Source organism: Scardinius erythrophthalmus, assembly GCF_964197995.2.
Source record: "Scardinius erythrophthalmus genome assembly, chromosome: 5".
Taxonomy (NCBI): Eukaryota; Metazoa; Chordata; class Actinopteri; order Cypriniformes; family Leuciscidae; genus Scardinius; species Scardinius erythrophthalmus.
In genome coordinates, this window is record NC_138225.1 from 25,368,015 (window position 1) to 25,389,416 (window position 21,402).

Here is a 21,402-nt window from a genome sequence, read left to right on the forward strand (position 1 = left end):
ATGTATTTTGAATGAAAAATGGACCATATTTTTTTGTTTAGTCTATTGTAACTTTTTTTTATCAGTGTATGTTCTGATGTGATATGATAGCTTTTCTTTTGTGTCAAGCTATCATTGCCATGTCCATGACACATTTATAGTGATCAGCCTGCATTGGAGATTAGTTTTTTTATATATTTTATTTTATTATTTGCATGATGGAATGATGATATAATGCCTTTTTCTCCCGTGGGATGTAACATGAAATAGAGCAATAATAGATGAAAAGACAGATGGAAATGAATCCAACACTAACAGCAGTATCAAAGCAGGAACACATGCTTTGATCAGCTTCAACACTGAAATCTGCAGACCGAAGAGCAAGTAGGTCATCAGAAGGTTGTCTTGTGTTTCCATTTTTGTACATCTATCTAGATTTCTCCAAAGGTTTGCTCATAGTTTGGATTTCAGACCTATGAATAAAATCATATTAATAGACTATCTGGTTATTTTATCTTCATAATGATAATAAGAGCATTCCTCCTGGAGGAAGAAAGGGTGACATGAGGATATAACAGGAGAGGAGAAGAGAAGGGCCTATTGATGAAGAGTTTATCACTCTTTGCATCTTTCGTGTCTGTGTGTTTGTGAGTGTGTATGCACATCTCATCCAGTGTTGGTCCCAGATGGGCTCCAGCTGTACGAGTAAAAAGCCACATCCAGCTGTCCGTGCTGTGTGTGTGTGTCACACTGGCCTCTAACTGGAGAAACTCACCGCTTATGAGGTGAGAACATGTTGAGACCACTGTCACATAAGGTCTGGCACTTTTCCTTTATGTGTGTCTTTTACAAAACTGGCAGCCATTTAACCATTGTTGTAATCGTTATAATAAGCCATTGTAACCATTGTTGTAATCGTTATAATAAGCCATTGTAACCATTGTTGTAATCGTTATAATAAGCCATTGTAAGCATTGTTAGCATATTGAGAAATTACATACTCGCATGTTCAAGCCACACATTATAAGATGGACGTGTGTGCTTTACTTTAAAAGTTGTCCTGTATCAAACTCAAGTCCACATTCCTATCAGGTCAAACACCGCTCTGACCTGCCAGTCAGTATCGTGTGCTCGGAAAGACACTTTTTGTGTTTGTGTGTGTTTGAGAAAATATAACTCTTGCCAGAGAACATTTGATTTCTGATGTGCTCTTTAGCCAAAGCAAGCAGAGCTGTAATCAGATTGCCACGGTAAAAAGATCCCTCCGCTGAGGGAGTGACATCATTAACTGTTGTGAAGGTCTCTCACTCTCATTCGCAACCTGACAAACTGTTCGACAACTTTGGCATACTTTGCTCAAACTCTAGAGCCCTTTCTTTTAAACCCTTTTAGAACTTCATCGAACTTGTTTAAAGCCATTTGCTTTACGTAAATGAACCATAACAACATGTAATATAGCTCTAGGTGTGAGATAATCACTAAAAACAGTGTATGTTGTTATTGTGTGTCAAAAATAATAATAAATATAATGTCAACAGGCATTTGTTTCTTCATTATGGTTTTAGGATAGTTGAAATTTTTGACATTGTGGCCCCCAAAAAATATACAATCATTTCATTTAGGTGTGTCATAGTCATTGTATGTATAAATTGCTTTTTGTATGAATTTTTTAATAAATTGATAGATCCGCACAAAAAAAAGAGCATCACAGTATTTGTTTTGCTTTCAGTTAAAACAGCTCAAACATGCATTTTAGTCCATGACTGGCTTGTCTTTGAAACCGGGGGTAAATGTCCTTGAAGTGCTGGAAGCTTTGTGCTCATATGAAAAGGAGAGAAGACAACTCAATTGCCAATATTTATGGAGGTTCTAGCTGTGTAATTTTTATTATTAAACTCTTGGCTTAAATAGCTGCAAACGATTGTCTAATGATGGTAATGACGTGTGATTTATGATTGACCGGTCGTGAGATGGTCTCCCTGGAGCAACGTAGGATTAACTGCCTCTCACAATATTGTAATTGTGATAGAGCTGGCTGTGATCTCAGAAACTCTCCATTTCCTGGAATACATCTTCCAATCCTTCAGCTAGAGGTCAAGATCCTTAACCACTAAACTACCACTGCAGTCTGTCAGATTCTCCAGTCGATTCTGGGCATATGTCTGTTTTGTCCACGTCAATGAAACATATTCATATGTAATGTTATTTGATTACACTCTGATTCAGCTTCACACTTGCATACACATGAGTGTGTGTGTCTCTGGAGGATTGTATCTCTCATTAGGAGTTTAATTGTATGATGTCAAGTGAGCTTCATTGATCCAGGAGGCCTGTGGTTATTCTCAACAATGAGAACATCTGCTCAAAGTGAGTGCTGTCTTGCTCTGTGATTGGGTCATAATGTCAAACTATCAAAGATGTTAATCCATCCTGACAATTCTTTCCCTTCTTCTTCTAGAACATTCAGGATTTATCACACCATTTTGTCAGCAGATCTCTGCCCATCAGTGTTTAATTTGTGTTAATGGACAATCAACAATATGTGGATGGTTTATTGAAATATTTTATTGTCGTTTATTGTACATCTGGTTTTGTGTAGTGGTTGACCATTTGATCTTTCAGGGTTTCACCACTGAAGTGATAATTGATATGATTTGCAATAAAACAATAATTGAGTGCTTTAATAATAGATCTTTTGTTCGGATCCAAGTCCATTTCAGTTTTTTGGTTGGAGTGAAAGTGGTTTTCTAGTCAAGTCAAGTGCGCATCAGTGAGCCACCCGTGGGCTTTATGTAATAACCTGTAATAGCCACATATAGGGATGCACCGATGCATCGGCTGAACATCGGTAACGGCCGATATTTGCCTCGTTAACTGCCATCGGCCATCGGGAAATAAAAATGACATTCGCCGATGTCACATGGGCGTCAGTTTGGTTTGATATGCTGGGGACAGAGACGCATTCGGAAGTGCATTTTCAGAAGTGCTGGGTACAATGACGCATTTATTTATTTATTTTTCTATGAGAAAACTCCTTTTATCGAGAAAAGAACGACCATGGTGTGTAGCAGAAGAAGAGGCGGAGTATGCACGATCTGCGAGTGCTGAAGACGTTCTGCACGGCTTTGATGGGTGCGCAGGAGGACACAAATGGGCGGCGACCGCTTCTTCCAGTGGCGGGAGCTTTTCCCTCAGCGCCGTCAACAGATAGAGCGTTAACTGTACACACCGCCGCCGACTTGAGCTGCAAAGAAGCTCTGGCCTCCCTGTCAAGGACGCTTGTCAAAAAGTACGGGGAAGCTTGACCGCTCTGAATAGTGAGTGAGAGCGCGCGCGCGGTCGGGGCTCTCTCTCTCTCTCGCAGAAGAGCGCGTGCGCGTTTAAAATTTAATATGAACATTCACCCGTGTTTTTTCCCTCATAAATGCGAACACGAAAAATAAAATGAATATTATAATGTTTTTTTTGTTGGGTCAGACAATGATTACCAAATTTCTCTCTCATATTGCTCCTCATAACAACTGAAAAAGAACTTATAAATAAGGTTATAACTGTCAACCAGAAAGTGACATTAAAGGTTTTTTTTGTTTCATAAATTGCTTGGTCTGATTGAATTTGTGCTCATTCTAGGATAGTGTGATCAAGAGCCGAAAGACTTGTATGTTTCAGTGGCACAAAAGAATGAATAAATAACAAAAAGAAAAAACATCGGCATCGGCATCGGCCATCGGCCAAGTTGTTATGTTAAACATCGGTATCGGTATCGGCCCAGAATTTCCCAATCGGTGCATCCCTAGCCACATACATTTTGTAATTATATGAAAGTGAAAAATGAACATGGAGGGATTTGCATTCACAAGAAGTGTTCGCATACAAGCCAAAATTTTTGCAAACCACCCTGAAACTAATCAAGTCCTACAAAGACAGACAGAAAAAAAAAAACAGTCAAGTCTGAATCACAGTTTATGGCAATGCAAGCAGCGTGAATCTGGCAACAGAGATGTGCACTTTCATTTTTTACCCATATCGTCTCGTCTGTGGCAGTGCAGAGCAAAGACTGATGAACCTGTACAACACATGAGTCATTTACATCCGGTAAACATTGACCCACTAGATTTGTACTAGAAGACTTTTTAAGACTTTTTACCCTTTTTCATCATCAAAAGGGTCTGCGTGCAGCCCAATTTTTGTGAGTGTGACTTATAGCAGCGCATGTGGCTTGAGTGCTTTGAAAACAAAATACTCTACAAAGTGCCGGACACGTCTTTCTGCGCTCATGGCCAGAGTAGTATACTTTGAAAGGCTTGCGCATGGAAAAGTGAATTACACCCGGGCCTTTACTCGTTCATGTGGGTTTATAACTGATTTCATTTCATTATTGATTTTCAACTGAAGCTCATTTTACATCTATAGCTAACTTTCACAGTTATGTTCAGCTTGTCTTAGTTATCATGGACTTTTAGTTTGTTTTCATTCACATCATGTGTTCCTTTGTTTGATTTTTCTGCCACTCCTTTGTTTCTATGGTTACTGTTATTAGTTCATTCTGTTCAGGTGCACATCATTAATTATCTTCTTCGAGTCACTACTTAAGTTCTTCCCTCACAGTCCTTCAGTGTTCGGTCTATGCTACATTTAGTGTGTGTTGCTCGTGCCTGTCTGATTATTATTTTTATTATCCTTATTAAACTTCGTATTGGAACTTTATTCTTCATCTTCATCTGGCTTCCTGCAACCACCCGCGACAACAACAACAATTATAGTTTTGCACAAGAAATTATTTGCAATTTAAAGTCCATCCATATCTACATAGCAGTTTTTAGTTGTTGATTAATATGTATGAATACATGTTAATAGTAGTTTTGTAATGTACCAAATTATATGGGTCCATGAATCATTTACAGCATATTTTTCTCCATGTGTAAGCAAAATTGACAATATATCCAAAATATGCCCAGTTTAGATATTAGAATCAAATTGAAAGAAAGCTTGGGAATCAGAATCAAATCAAATATTTAACACTGAGATGTTGCTGTGCTTTACTCCAGAGTTCTGTAGCGATGATAGTTACGTTGATGATGCAAACATATAGCATTTTGGATCCAGTTAATAACCAAGTAATAAGTGACACAAATAACAGAATAAGAAGCCCTAATTACATTGTGAGAAGTGTTTAAATGTGAAGATTGTCTGAACTGGTCATCAACAGGTTTAAACTGTTTGTGTAGAGGGAAAGTTTTTGGAAAAAAATTGCCCCTAGTTTTTCAGAAAAATAAGAAAAATGTAAATAAAGTGCAGTGTATTAATGTGATATACACACGCTTTCTTTTGTTGTGCTGTGTTTGTGTTGCGAGTATGTGTGTGTGGTCAGACTGATTAAAAAGGTCGTTTTTCTCTGGCTGTCAGCGGAAAGAATGGAAAATGTCAAAATAAGTATGAGTGGAATAGATGCTACCGTTAGCTCAGACCACACACATACACAACTTCTTCAACACGCTATGTCATACAATTCAAACAGAAATAAATTAGGCCTCGTACAGTGTGTACCCTTACTATAAATATTGTTACAGAGCAACACATGTGTATGTGTGAGTCTACATGTGTGTACGTATGAGGGTGTGAGTTTATCTGTCCTCAGTGACAACTGACAAACTAATCACATGTGCGTATTCATCATGCAGCAGCGTTTATCTGTTCACAATCTCATGTTTTACAAGCACAAAGAAATGTACACACATGCGGACACACGTTTGAGGGAAGCAATTTTAGCTTGATGGAGCATTTGACCAATCAGGTTTGTGGGTGGTCGAAAAGACAAATCTCTCTTTCTCGCTTTTGTGTCCTCTAGTGTGTTTTGGTAACACTTTACAATAAGGTTCAATTCGTTCACATTAGTTCATGTATTTGGTACACTACCACTTTAAAAGATTGTAGTCAGTAAGATTTAGTTTTTTATGTTTTTGAAAGAAGTACAGTAAAAACAGTAATAGTGTGACATTTAAAATAACAGTTTTCTATTGTAATATCTTTTAAAATGTAATTGTATTCCTGTGATGGCAAAGCTGTACTGTATCATGTGTCACATGATCCTTCAGAAATCATTCTAATATGCTGATTTGCTGCTGAAGAAATTTCTTAGAATTATCAATGTTGAAAACAGTTGTGTTACTTCATATTTTTGTGGAAGCTGTGATCTATGTTTTGAATGTTACTGGATTATATAATGGGTATAAAGTTCAAAAGAACAGTATTTATTTGAAATCTTTTGTAATATTATACATGTCTTTACTGTAAGGTTTGATCAATTTCTTTACATTTACTAATGTGAAAAACTTTTTTGTAAAATGTTACCTTATAAATAATACCACTGTTCATCTCTCATGATAATGCAGTAAGATAAAGTTTGTAATTACGTTTGATTGGTGATTGAGAGATTGGTGTGCAGTTAAACGCACAGTATGGAATTTTTCGCCACTAGGGGTCGCTAACCTATTTACAATAACAAAGGCATAGTTTGATGACGCAACATTTGCTAAGAATTATGGATCTTGTCGTCAACGTCAAGCCGACCGATCTAATAATGTTTATGGATGACTGAATACATCGATGCTTTTATCATGACTGTGATATGAAGCAGTTCGGGATTGCTAAGAGACAGCTATCAGCTCCACACGTGACGCGAGTCCCGCGGATATAAAAGGATTATGGACATTTCATTCTACCGAACTACACGCAAGTGCAGAATTACAACTCACAGATCAGTTTATTAGACAAATTAAACTTGTGAGGTAACGCAGCACTGTTTCACTTGGTCTAACATTACACTGTCACACTAAACTGCATTTGAGTGTGTTAAAGTTATAATGTTATTCTGTGTGTTAGTTTGTCTGTATGAGACTAGCAGTGAGCGAGATTAAATAACATACAGATCATATTCTAACATTTTATCATTGTTGAACGTTATAAAACATTGATTAGTTTTATGTAAATGTGCTCACCTGTTTAATAAAGTACATGTAGGAGCGGTCGAAGTCTCGGACGTGGAGCTCTCGTTTATATACTGTCTATGGGAGCTCTCGGCATCTCGAAAACACCGCGCTGATATTGATTCTCGTTTTAGTTCTCCTTTTTTATCCAAAGTCTGCTTGCCATGTCTTTCGATTGAAATTACAAATTTCTCCTGGTTTGAAAGTTGTTGGAAACAGTCGGGATAATGTAAGTACACAACTAAAAAAATATATATAACATAGATATAGTGATTTTTGCTATTTTTAAAGCAAAAAAGTTACATATCGTGCCTTTAAAAGGGGTACAATGTTTAATTTAGTGTGTGTGTGTGTGTGTGTGTGTGTGTGTGTGTGTGTGTGTGTGTGTGTGTGTGTGTGTGTGTGTGTGTGTGTGTGTGTGTGTGTGTGTGTGTGTGTGTGTGTGTGTGTGTGTGTGTGTGTGTGTGTGTGTGTGTGTGTGTGTGTGTGTGTGTGTGTGTGTGTGTGTGTGTGTGTGTAAACGAGACAGATGAGATGTCTCGCACTAGACTCGAGTTACAAGGTCTAGACTGCACAAATCTATTTCTCACACACACACGTCTTGCTAAATGAGGACATACCATAGAATTCTACTGTTTATATTTCAAGCTAATTATAATTGCTGCACACTAACCCAAACCATACGCCTAAAAGAAAACATTTTGCATGTTTAATATTAGAAACACATTATTTAAATCCCATTTAGTTAGGATGGCGACTTGGATGTCCCCAAATGCAGGTTTTGTCAGATTTGGCTAACTTCTATGGTCTGTTTGGTCCCTAAAGTACATGTAATTTAACCTGCGTACTCTCTTTCTTTTGTTGCTGATCGTAATTGTAAATAAGCAGATCATTGTAAGCTTGGAGAAATGTTTTCAATCCTCTCTCTCACACACATACACACACACACACACACACACACACACACACACACACACACACACACACACATAGAGACTCTGAGCCAGAACATCATGTCCAAAGGCTGGAACATCCTCTGGCAGGAAGACGGGTGTACAGTGTCTGATTTCAAACACACAGTGGATTAAAAAACACAGCAAGGTGTTTACAGATCTAAAAGTGTCATCTTACTTGTAAAACACACACAAATTCATGTTCACGCTCGCACGTCAATGTTTTAGATGGATACGTGAATACACATGACACCCAATGCACTCTGGGGCTGAACTTTGTGATTTAGTGGCTTCTCTAATCACATAAATAACACAAATTTTACCCAGACACAGCTGCATGACCCCGCTAACCCCGCTCAATGAGTCTGTGTGTGTGAATTCAGACTCCTTTCCCTTCAACAATACTGCAATGAAGATGACAATGGCAGTCTAGGTCTTGTAACGTGACTCTACTGTGAAGCGCGACAGGGTTATGTTCTCTGTCTTACTGACACAGACACAGATATGTGCTACTGCAACTGACCCAGAGTTTCTCTTTTCTCAACCTTTCATTCACTGTGTATAAACACACATGGGAACTCCAGACTGACTTGAAGTATCCTGACCTGATAGTTATCCCTGAATATAGGATCTATGATAAGCTGTGTGTGTGTGTGTGTGTGTGTGTGTGTGTGTGTGTGTGTGTGTGTGTGTGTGTGTGTGTGTGTGTGTGTGTGTGTGTGTGTGTGTGTGTGTGTGTGTGTGTGTGTGTGTGTGTGTGTGTGTGTGTGTGTGTGTGTGTGTGCGTCCTTTAGGCACGCAGAGCTATTATTCTGGTCATATGTGAGATAATGATAAGAAAAGTATTTCCTTTCTAAATAATTCATTATGTTTACGTGATTTTGTGTGTGTGTGTTTGTGTGCTAGATCATACAAATGGAATGTCTTTATGCTGTAAATCCACAGGGTTTCTCAACACACACACATTCTTCATTATGTGTTGTCTTTTTAGCAGAGGTGTGTGTGTATGTGTGTGTGCATGTGTAGTTTAATTTACATGGTGACATTTATTTTATGAAGAAGTGGATTAGTGTCATTGATCATGTCTTGGCCCAAACTTAAGCTGGAGTTAAAATGTAAAATGCTTTGAAATGACTCCATGAATTAATTTTATTCTTCTGCACTGTATAAAAAAAAAAAAAAAACGTATTCCTTCATCTTCACAGAGCAGATGGAGGGATGAGCACACAAGAGGGCTGGAGAGAGTCATTCATCGTACCAAACGTTCAGGTAAAAAAAAAACTGTTGTTGGTATTCATGAAATTCAGAGCTTATATTGTGTGTGTGTGTGTGTGTGTGTGTGTGTGTGTGTGTGTGTGTGTGTGTGTGTGTGTGTGTGTGTGTGTGTGTGTGTGTGTGTGTGTGTGTGTGTGTGTGTGTGTGTGTGTGTGTGTGTGTGTGTGTGTGTGTGTGTGTGTGTGTGTGTGTGTGTGTGTGTGTAAAGTATAAAGCCTGTGAGATTGCCAGCATTTCTTTTTGATGTGGTTTAGAGTTCAGAACGAGATGCATTTCCTTCATTTGATCATGCTACCTCTCACTCTCTCTCTCCCCCTCATTCATTCCTTCCATCTTACTCATTATTGGGCTATTCTGCGCACACCAGTAGTTTATATGTGAAATCCCTCTCCTTTTTCCATTCTAGTAGCTTCTAACAAAGCAATATTGCACCTCTCTCTCTCTCTTTCTCATTTGCCGACTCCAGCTTTGGTTACCTACTCCGCTTTCCACTGCCATGATTGGCTCCAGTTGGCAGCGGTTTGATTGGCAGGTGGTTTTGGCTTTGATTATGTGCTGTGCAGTGACTGGCTCTAATCGGGAGTTCTACCGTTTCAGCTTTTGCACCTGTGTGCGTCATGTGCCAAAGCAAATACTGACACAACACAGATAACATGCATGCATACTAGACACAAATACCATCGCAACCACTGCTAAAGCAGATGTCTAGATAACAAGGTTACTGATGACCGATACGATATACAGTATATGATATAAAGCAGTTTAATGTTAACTAACAATATGTACTTCTTTTAAATGAATGTGGAATGTGGATCAGGAAAGGAATTATACTATAGATTATGTGGTATAGCTTTATATTTCACATTGGTAGAATGACAAGAATAATAATATTTTAAATAATAAAACAAATCTTTCTTTGGTCCACTTTTGTCGTATTCAACTTTATTAATAATTGTTATATTTATCATTAGTATTATCATACAATACTAATAATAGTACTATTTTATTATACTATAATTATATATTATACATTATTATTATTGTTCGCTGGCTTAAAAGAGCTTGACTATGACTAGTGTGTTGCTCAGTTGGGGATATTTTGGGAATATTTAATTTAATTTTATCAGTCAATAAATTTCACTAGAAACAAACCTTGTTGTATTATTTTAATTTAATACTGTGAAACTGCTTTGATACAATCTGTATTGTGAAAAGCGCTATACAAATATACTTGACTTGACTTGACTTAATGTGTCTTTTTTTGCCTGAGATCTTTTCTGAGATAACAGCCTACAAATTAAAATATGGGCTCTTATATAATAATTACTTTTTTTGTGGAGCTGAGGTCAGCAAGACAACACTTACTGTAACTGTCCTATTCCAAAAAGGAAGTCTGAGAGGAGTTGGTATTGTTTTACCCCCATAAACTGGCCCATTGAACTGCCCCATTTCAGCACTAGACAGTTGTGCTATATTACCTTGTGGTAATGTGACCGCGTGTGAACAGTCAAATGCACTTTTTGGTCAAAATGCCGATCTTGGCAAGTTATCAATATAAACACAAAAGGCAATTATTGTGTTTCAACTGGTATTGAGAATAGCAAAATTGGCTTTACTCTTGTTGTGCATGTCAAAAACACAGTAAGTGTCACGGTTATGGACTTGGATTTTGATTCCCTTAGTTCCTGTTTTCCTGCTCTGTTTAGTTTCAGTTTCCTTGGTTTCTGATTATTTCCCTGTTTGTTTCTATGGTTACTTGTAATTATCATCTGTGTCTTATTTAGTTCATTGTTATCTCCTGCGTATACACTCCCTGTTCAGTTCACTCCTCTTTTGGTTATTGCCTGTATGTATGTATGTGTTATTTCCTTGAGTTTATTACCAATTTCCTGCATTCGTCATTAAAGACTGTTTAAAATATTCCTAGTTCGTTTGTGTTATGTGCTTACAACACGTAACAGTATAACCAACCTTAAAAGCACAAAAATAAATGGACTTACCAGCACTGCGTCTCCTCCTCCTCTGTGAGCGGAGGACATTGGCGGAGTACCTGGGGTGGGTGTTGCTGCACATCGGTTCCTCTATCACCATCTGCGAGACAGAAAAGGAGCCCAAGCCCATGCCTACCTCAGACCACGCGCTACAGCCGACCACCTGGGCCATCCCAGAGTCGAGGTGTGCTGTCCAATCCATCCCAGAGGCAGGAGCGAATCCAGTTCCCTCCCGAGTCCTCACCCTTGATTCAACGACTTCCCTGCCGGTCTCATCCGGCTGTCTGGATGCTCCGTTCCCATCCTGAGACCTTCTTCCTCCAAAGTTTCCGCCCGACTTCCTGGTCCCATCTCCTTCGCTGGTTCCGTCCAGTCCAGTCCAGTCCCCTGGATGCGCCGGCTCCACTGGTGTCGTCCAGCTCCTGTGCTCTGACCCCACCGCTAACTCCGTACAGCATTTCAGCTTCATCTCGGGCTTCCCGATTATGTGGATTCCCCAGCTTAACCTCGGTCCCCCAGGCCCTTGACTCCACCTCGACCTGTCAGCCCGTCGGCTCCGCCCCAGCTCTGCACTCCCTCGGCTCCAGTGTGGAAGCTACTAAAGTTGCTCAGTCAAGAGCAGTGAGTGATTTTCTCTTTTTCTTTTGTTGTTTGAATTTAAGGACTCAGACAGCAGCTAGTTCAGGCTTATTTTCACAACAAGACATAACCAACTGTTTAAATGAATTCTCACAGTTTGATATATTTTTTGTGTGTGTTTGTCCTTTCAAGCACGATCTCAATTCAGCACTCGCGCACTGTCCAAAAGAGAGCGCTTAGTGTGAGCACACAGTAAACCGTCCAGAACTGAGTTCTCTTTCACGTCTTCTTGCACTTGAATAGCTTAAATTTCTTTGTTGATTAAATGAGCAAAACACGTGCAGGTGCATGATAAACTTTTTGTCAATTCCTTCAACTGTCCCGGGTCATGGTGCAGTCCTTATTTTCGAGCCCTTATTGTATTGTATTTTACATTTCTTTGTTTTCCCGACGCTTGACGCTCGACACGGTTTATAAATGGTCTTGTTTTCCTTGACGTGAAATTTATTCATATGTCTGTTTTTCTCTTTCTCACAGACATTTTTAAACGTTTTATAAGACATGCAGCAAGTGTATGCTATTAACCCGACGGGAACTTTGCCATTCAAATGTGCCCATTTAACCTCCCTACCATGCAAAGAGATTAAAGGAATAGTTCACTTTAAAATGAAAATTCTGTCATCATATACTCACCCTCATGTTGTTTCAAACCTGTATGAATTTCTTTCTTCTGCTGAACAGAAGGGAAGATATTTAGAAGAATGTCAGTAACCAGACAGTTTCTTGGTCCCATTGACTTCCATAGTATATTTTTTTCCTACTATGAAAGTCAATGGGACCCAGAAACTGGTTACTGACATTCTTCTAAATATCTTCCTTTCTGTTCAGCAGAAGAAAGAAATTCATACAGGTTTGAAACAACATGAGGGTGAGTATATGATGACAGAATTTTCATTTTAAAGTGAACTATTCCTTTAATTGTAGGATTTAAACTTTTTTGCAAATCGTGCATGCCTAAGATTTTCATCTCATTCTTATTTATTGACGAAAAGGTCAATAGATTTTCGTTATAGTTTTTGCCATCAAAAACTGTTTTTTATTTAGTTATAATCTCATTTTCATCTGCGACAAAATGTTGTTGAAGTCAACTTTGACTTATTTGTCAACTAAATTAACACTGAATTGCACATTAAAATCTCTTACACACACTAGTAGAATGGCGCACTCAAGTGTGCCGCAGATGACCTCAGGAAACAATGCCTGTAATATGCTGAGCTGTAAATCTCTGTATATTTGACAGCAGTGTATGGATGTTAATAAATCTCTAACATACTGTTAGGTAGACATATAGGATATTGCATACAGCTCAATGTGCGTGTTTGAAACTATAGACCTCACTCATCGCCGTGAGCTCATTTTGAAGAGCGTGCACACACATAACTCATGTTAAAGTTGATTTTTATGGCTTAGTTCTAATTCTGTTCCACTAAATTTCCATGAAATGTTGACAACAAATTTTAACTGGCTAGATTTTAGTGTAAAAACCAAACCATCAGACTGTTAGACAAGCACTGATGCATGAGTTTCTCCTTCTAGTGCCAAACTGTATGGAAGCGCATGATTATTTAATAAGGAAGCCATTTCTAATCCATTATTGTGATCAAAAGTCACACTAATTTCTTCCCACTTCTCAGATTCATGGGTCAAAGCACTTGCACATGGACATACACAAACTCACTCACTTTGTGGCCTCATAAACATGCACTTTGTGAATGTACAGCTGGTGTTCGGTGTGTTTGTGTGTGCAGCTGCATGTTTGGTGTGAAATATGGTTCCAATACTGTCTGTCTTTGATGCTAATTTGTTCCATTCATTAAAGACTTTTAACACTCGTTTTTTATTCTCCTATTTAAAACAAACACAGACATACCCACTGTCAAGTAACCCTCCCTTGAAATTCTTTTGACGAACGTGCAAACATGCGCGTGCACACATGCAGACCAATTGTTTTTTATGGATGTTTTTCAACAGTAAAAAGCACTTACTACTGTGCTTATCATGTGATTAAAATACTTCTAAAATATATTCTCAGTTGCATTTATATTCATGTGTAAAATTAGTCAAAAGTTGCAACTACAAAATGGAATTTTTCTGATGCTTCTCTGAAGCTCACCGTCACCACCAGAGGGAGTACATTCACTCTGTCAAACAAACATTACATCTGGGAGTCTTTTCATTTAAACATTTTCTGATGAAGAAATGTTTTCGAGTAGTAGTAAGAATTATATAGATAATAACAAAGGTTTTGCAAACACAAACTGAGGGTTTGTGAAGCAGACTGGAATATTTTGTGAGGGCGAAATTCAGTTAAATTTATATGCATGTTTATTTTATCTTAAGCTTTTAAAACCTGGCAACTCTAATACACTGAAGTAAAAAATTATATGGTTGGCAAAAAAAAACAGAACTTCCTTGATCACTAAAAATGTACAAAAACATAAATTTTTCATCAAAGGACACAGGGACTTCTGCAGATGCTTATTACGTGTCATGTTTGTTTTTTGTTGTGCATGTTTTATTTTATATATATGTGACCCTGGATGACAAAACCAGTCACATGGGTCAATTTTTTTAAATTGGGATTTATGCATCATATTAAAGCTGAATAAATAAGCTTTCCATTGATGTATGGTTTGTTAGCATAGGATAATAATAGGCCGAGATACAACTATTTGAAAATCTGAAGTCTGAGGGTGCAAAAAAAATAGAAAATCGCCTTTAAAGATGTCCATTTATGTTCGTGATTGTGCTGCATTCACTCACAAAAATAAATGTTTTATATATTTACGGTAGGAAATTTACAAAATATCTTCATGGAACATGATCTTTACTTAATATCCTAATGATTTTTGCCATAAAAGAAAAATCGATAATTTTGACCCATACAATGTATTGTTGGCTCTTGCCACACATTTACCCGTGCGACTTGTGACTGGTTTTGTGATCCAGGGTCACATGTGTGCTTGTTGGTCTACATTCAAATTTAAGCTCCCTCTCCCCTTCTGTTGTTTTTCATATAATGAGAAAAAAGGAAGATTACAGGAAAAGATTAAAGCCAGCAAGTTGTTTCTCTTCACTTTTGATATTCTGTGTTTTGAGAAAAATAGATATCGCGTGCGAAGCTCACCAGACAACACACTTAAAGCAGCAGTCATTTACAAATGAGTTGAAGTAGTTTTATTGCGAAAAAAAGACCCCTGAATACTAGCCAACACAAACACAGGAGTGACCTCAGGCCTTAGGAACACAGATCTGTCTCCTGAGAGTGTGTGTGTGTGTGTGTGTGTGTGTGTCTGTCTGTCTGTCTGTCTGTGTGTGTGTGTGTGTGTGTGTGTGTGTGTGTGTGTGTGTGTGTGTGTGTGTGTGTGTGTGTGTGTGTGTGTGTGTGTGTGTGTGTGTGTGTGTGTGTGTGTGTGTGTGTGTGTGTGTGTGTGTGTGTGTGTGTGTGTGTGTGTGGGCAAGACTGCGTATGAAACACTGGATTTTGTCAGACTTATTACGGATGTGCTCGATTTGTTACACATTCACACACGCACAAACACACTTACTAGATATGGTTTGACTGGTGGGTCTACATATGTTGCTTCAATTGTATTATAGTTTGTTGTTCAGTGAAAAATGTTATTAAGCAAAAAATACATGCATACACATACTTACATGTGGCCAAACAAACAGAGAGTGTACAGGCCCATGCACATTTTAAAAATGAAATGCTAGGTGTGTGTGTGTGTGTGTGTGTGTGTGTGTGTGTGTGTGTGTGTGTGTGTGTGTGTGTGTGTGTGTGTGTGTGTGTGTGTGTGTGAGAAGCAAATAAACAGTCTCTTTAAATAAATCATCTTTTCTGGAATCTGAAGCAGACATTCAGGAGGGGGGGGGGAATGCAATTGTGAATGTAAAATGATACATTTCCAACTGATCATCACTTATCCCTTTTGCAGAAAATAGCGGAAAAAGGAAAGGAGAGCGGAAAAAGGGTAATTTCATTTTCACTGTTATTTGAAAATTGAGTGGCAGGTTTGATGTGGTTTGTTTTGCTTCTCTTTTTTTTTTTTTTTTTTTTTTTTGAGTGCTTTAACTGTTTCACTTTTTGTCAGAATGATATTGCATTCCTCTCTCTCTTTCTCTCTATTTAGGCAAGAAAGGGCCCCCTGGCGCTCCTGGACCTCCAGGCCCACCTGGTCCACAAGGTCCACCTGGAATTCCAGGCATCCCGGGGATCCCAGGCAGTAACGCAATGGGTCCATCTGGCCCACCTGGCCCTCCTGGACCCGCTGGGCCACCTGGACCACAAGGTCCACCTGGACCACAGGGACCTTCAGGTTAACACAGACACTTGCCTCTACAAGCAGTCACAGCAAGCTGCTTGTTTAAAGGGCTGTTCACATCAAGAGCGATGCAACAGAGCAAGAGCAACACAACATTTCAAAGTCAACCTAAATGTTGCTTTATTGCTGCACAATCCATAGGAATTCAGTGTTTAAATGGAAAGGCTTGTTGCTACAAAGATTCATTCATTCTTGGTGTGAACAGATCATAGCGCAAGACAGGTGACATAAGCAGTGCCCACAATTACAGTTAATTCACGATTGTTTAGCATATTACGATTACACGATTCAAACTTAGAGTATTGTAAACAATTTGTCACGTAGTAGATGCTTTTTATCCAAAAGCAACAAATTTCTTTTCCCCTTTGTGTCAACAGGTGGCGCCGATAAAGCCAAGCACAGAGAGACCCAGGTATGTGCGATGTCCTGACCTCCACCACCACACTGCTCATCTCGCCATGCTACTTTCTCTCAGTAAAAAAAGATGATGTTTGGATGTGTAGATCATGATAATGAGCATGTGTAAGACTGTACATAAAACGTGCTTTTTAATTTGTTTCTGTAGCCAGCTGTGGTGCATCTTCAAGGTCAGGAAACCACTATCCAAGTGAAAGAAGGTAAGAGTTAAATAATGATCCCTTGCGTACACACACCTACATCCATATTCTTGAAAATGCTTATTGATATTGTGTGTTGGCATGACGTGTTGTAGGCTGTACGAAGGCTTCAACTATAAGGATGGCCGGCTGGCCTTCGTGCTAATAAAAAAAAAAGAAGCAACATTTGATGGGACAAAATAATGCACTACTGTTTAAATGTTTGTAGTCAGTCATTTATTGTTGTTGTTGTTGTTGAAAGAAATTAATATATTTATTCGGCAAGGACACATTAAATTTACCAAAAGTGTCAGTAAAGACATTTATAATGTTTCAGGTAAATACTGTTTTTTAACTTTCTATTCGTTATATTATCCAGAAAAATATTAAGCAGCACAACGGTTTTCAACCTTGATACTAAAAAAAGGCTTTTATGTAAGAAAACAGTTATTTTAAATTGTAATAATATTTTAAATTGTAATGATATTATGCAGTGTGTGTGTGTGTGTGTGTGTGTGTGTGTGTGTGTAAGATTATTAAATTATAATTAAATTATTCAGAATAATCAGTGTTGGGAAGGTTACTTTGGAAATGGAATAGTCTACAGATTACGAGTTACCCCATTTAAAATCGAATAATTAGTGTAACTATTTCAATTACTTTATTAAAGTAATGTAACTGATTACATTTGATTACTTGTCTGAATTTCTTACAAATGTTTTCAACCGTTTCAAACATTTAAACCAGGCAGGGTTAACCTTACCGCAGTACTCAACACTGATGAAGGATTTTGAAAGTCTGGCAGTAATCACTTTAATTAAGATTATAATATTTTAAGCCGTCTTTAGCACCTCTTTTTTCTTTTGAGATTTTTCTGAGGTTAAATACAGATTTCTGAATGAAAATTTCCAGCACTGGAAAGCATTTTTCTCACTCGCCATGGTGGCAACTCTCAGACAGGTTGTAGCCGAAACCTTTCGGTGGCAGTGTAGATTGATGTAATAGGCAGACGTGGTGAGCTGCAAATTCAATCAAGAAAATCAATCAAAAGCATCAGAATAGCATCGCTTTACTAAACAGCCTTAAAATGGAAACATCAGAAACAGTCAAATCAACAAATGAATATTATTCAGCATATCCTAGCTTTTTACAGAAATTATTCAGATGTAGCTAGCTTTGAAATGGTTTCATAAGTAACTGTGATTTAATTAGACGTTTTTTTTCTCAGTGTCTAACAGATTACAGTTACATTTATTTTGTAAATTACATAACTCCGTTACATGTAACTGTTTACTCCCAAACACTGAGAAATTAATATTTAAAGGAGCTGTATGTAAGAAATGTATTTCAATTAATCATAAAATGGCCCTGATATGTCACTAGACATTAAGAAATCATGTTCATTTCAAATACTTATATCACTGACAACAGTAGTACGGCCAGGATATTGTCATTTAAAAGTGAAGTTGCAGCCCTCAACTGATGTTGATGTTGTCATGTTGTGTTTTGGCCTGATGCCCCACCCTCCACCTATCTACCAATCACGAAGTCAGTAGTGTTTCGGCATCCGGGTTGCCAGCTCTGCTCTAGTTACCACAGCTGCAGCTACAAACGTGTCGGATAAAAAATGTCTAACGTTACGAAACCTAAAAGACCTCGTTATGAATCCGAAATACGTCGAAACATCTCTCATGAAGCATAAACATAATTAACAGAAAAAAAACGTACTGTGTAGGACTCGTCACTTGCCATTGGAAGCTCCTTGTAGCAGCCTACGTTCCTGCTGGATCCTGACTGGCAACCTCGAGTCAGGGGGGAGGGGGGAGGGGATACACCGCTCTACAGTAATTTGAAAGTGATTGCAGTACCAGTTTTGGCCACAATCTTACATACGGTTCCTTTAAGAATTAGATTATTAATGTGAAATGTATAGTTTTTTTGGGTGTAAGGGCCAGTGAAAATATTAACAAGGCAAGTAGAAATCTGTAAAAACTCCTTAGAGTGGGTATGTGTGTTAATTATGTGTCGCTGCTGTCATAACAGATGATTGAGTATTTACTGGTGTCTGTTTGTGAGATTTGTCAGAAGGTGTGTTGAAGAATTGGAGAATGATCTCAATCCATCAGAGAGTGTTTAAAATGCACTCGCGCTCTGGAGAGCTGGAGGTCCTGCTTGACGGAACATACTTTATATATAGTCAGGTAGAAGTGAGTACAGTCCCTGGACTAACTCTACTGCTTATACACAAACATATACAGTATACATTTCATACAAATACAATTAAAAACATTTGATTTGAACAATATTAACATTAGAAATCAATAACCATTATCCCAATTTGCTTTCTGTGTGTGTGTGTGTGTGTGTGTGTGTGTGTGTGTGTGTGTGTGTGCAACAGGTATACTACCTGAATTTCACGGACATTGCAAGTTATGAAGTGATGGTAGATAAGACTCCATTCTTGCGCTGCACGCGAAGCATCGAGACCGGCCAGCGCAAGTTCAACACCTGCTACACCGCGGGTGTGTGTTTGCTGCGAGCACGCCAGAGGATCTCCATTCGCATGGTGTACGAAGACACCTCCATCTCCATGAGCAACCACACCACCTTCCTCGGCAGCATCCGTCTAGGGGACGCCCCGGCCGCCGGACACACCTGAGGTCCACCTAATCAGACACGCAGATCACGCTCTTTAGATGTGCATGAGCTGATGAGCTCACAGACCACACCCACTGAACTCAGCTGAGCCATCCCCGCCCCATTGACACCACCAATCTGCAGCCAGCAATTTATGAACATATCTGTCGAGCATCAGGCAAACGTGACTTATGTAGCATCACCAACACTGACAAAAAGATTCAAGTCTCTCTGAGCACTGAAACACCCTCTGTTAGTTCTCAAACATTAGCACCACAAGTAATCAAACAGTCTATTTACGAATGAGATGGGTACACTGGTTTCCTGAATGAACAGTGTGACCGGATGAGCTCAGCGCCGTCACAGTTGCCGTGTGTGTGTATGTAGATTCAGGCACACACACTGCCCATCCAGCGTTAGCACAGGGAGAAAGTGCACCTACAATGATTTCAGTGACTGGAACCGACACCAGTAGCAATACTCACACACTTCATTTGATTCAACACCACATAAATAGTGAACCTGTGTACTATTCTATTCAAATAAGCACTGATGTTGGCAATGTATGTAAAACAGAATATCTATGTTCAGTTATATCTGATCTTTCGCGCGCACACAGTCAAGAAGCCCATTTTTAAAATGAAGTCCTGACAGTTTTATTTTATTTTCATTTCTTTGTTCTTTAACTGTCATTGCCTGTATGAAAAACTGAGTGTGTGCATGTGATGGCAGTGGTTCAGGTACTGAAATGAATGATACTTCATGTTTTCTTTCATCGACATCCTGAATATGCAATACCATATGCCTCCTGTAGAGGGCAGAAGTGCTCCTCTATTGGAAACGTAGCACTGAGAGTTTGACTAGGAGAGTTTGGCTTGTGTTCGGAATAGAATATTGTTGTACTACTCTTACTTTTGCTGCAATATATAGTGTGCATGCAGTATAACTAACATACATACTTGTGTTCAAAAGTTTGGGGTCGATCATTTCTTTTATTCAGTTTTATCCGAAAGGACACCTGAAATTGATCAAAAGCGGCAGTAAAGACATATACTGTTACAAAAGATTTCGATTTGCTGTCGTTTTGAACTTCCTATTCATCAAATATCCTGGAAAAAGTATCAAGCAGGACAACTGTATTTAACATTTGTAATAAGAAATGTTTCTTGAGCAGCAAACTTGGTATCCCACAATGCAAAATACTATCAATATCCTCATGATTTGATGAGAAATATAATATTGTACACAAAATATGATAATAAAAAAAAACATTAGATTATGACTTGCCAAATTGAGCATGCGACGTGATGAGGTACAATGTGGCATACTACTGAAACATTTAGCGTTTCATAATCCATTGTTGCAGTATAATATAATATAGTATTCAGTATATACTGCACAGTATCCAGTAAGCAGTAACCTATTGTTCCATTCCGAACATTTGAGCCTCTGTCTTTGACTCTTTAACACATACTGATAAAAATCATGAATCATAAAGTCATGAATCAGCCCTTTTTGATTTCTCCAGCGCCTGACTGACAGCTCAGGATTGTGGATCTGATGGGTTTTAGAGAAAGACTGAATCATGAGAGTAGTTTAGTTAATAGGAATCAGATCCAAGATCCTCAGTGTGAGAACAAACTGCTTTATTGTGTGTTCAAAGGTCTCGGAATAAAAAGAACCGTGGGAATTATCTGGAACTTTCTAAAGGGAGCTGGTAATCTGCCCTCAGGTTTCCTCTGTCTCCTCATGGAAATGTAAAAAAAAGCAGGAGAGTCTGAATGTGATTGTTCTGACAGATTTGTTTATAACTCTCTCTTTCTTCCCTTACACATCACATCCAACCAACAGCTTGTTTTAGTTTTTGTTTCTGCTGTGTGTTTGTGTTTTAGATACAAGTGTCTTTATTTTACTGAGGATAATGTATATTTGTAAACTATACAGGGACTGTATATATGTACATAAGATATTTTGCTCTCTGGTGTTTTTTTTATGTCCTATTAAATTGTTTTTGAAAGATG

The 21,402-nt window shown here is 38.4% G+C and overlaps 1 protein-coding gene across 1 annotated transcript in view; it reads left to right on the forward strand.

Annotated features, from left to right (window-relative positions):
* eda (ectodysplasin A) overlaps positions 1-21,402 on the forward strand; it is a 42,244-nt gene extending 20,842 nt beyond the window's left edge. The window contains 7 exon segments of the mRNA XM_081367155.1: positions 9,124-9,187; positions 15,762-15,797; positions 15,957-16,142; positions 16,526-16,560; positions 16,714-16,765; positions 18,821-18,951; positions 19,143-21,402. Of these exon segments, the coding sequence (XP_081223281.1) occupies positions 9,124-9,187; positions 15,762-15,797; positions 15,957-16,142; positions 16,526-16,560; positions 16,714-16,765; positions 18,821-18,951; positions 19,143-19,403 (765 nt within the window). The 3' untranslated portion in view covers positions 19,404-21,402.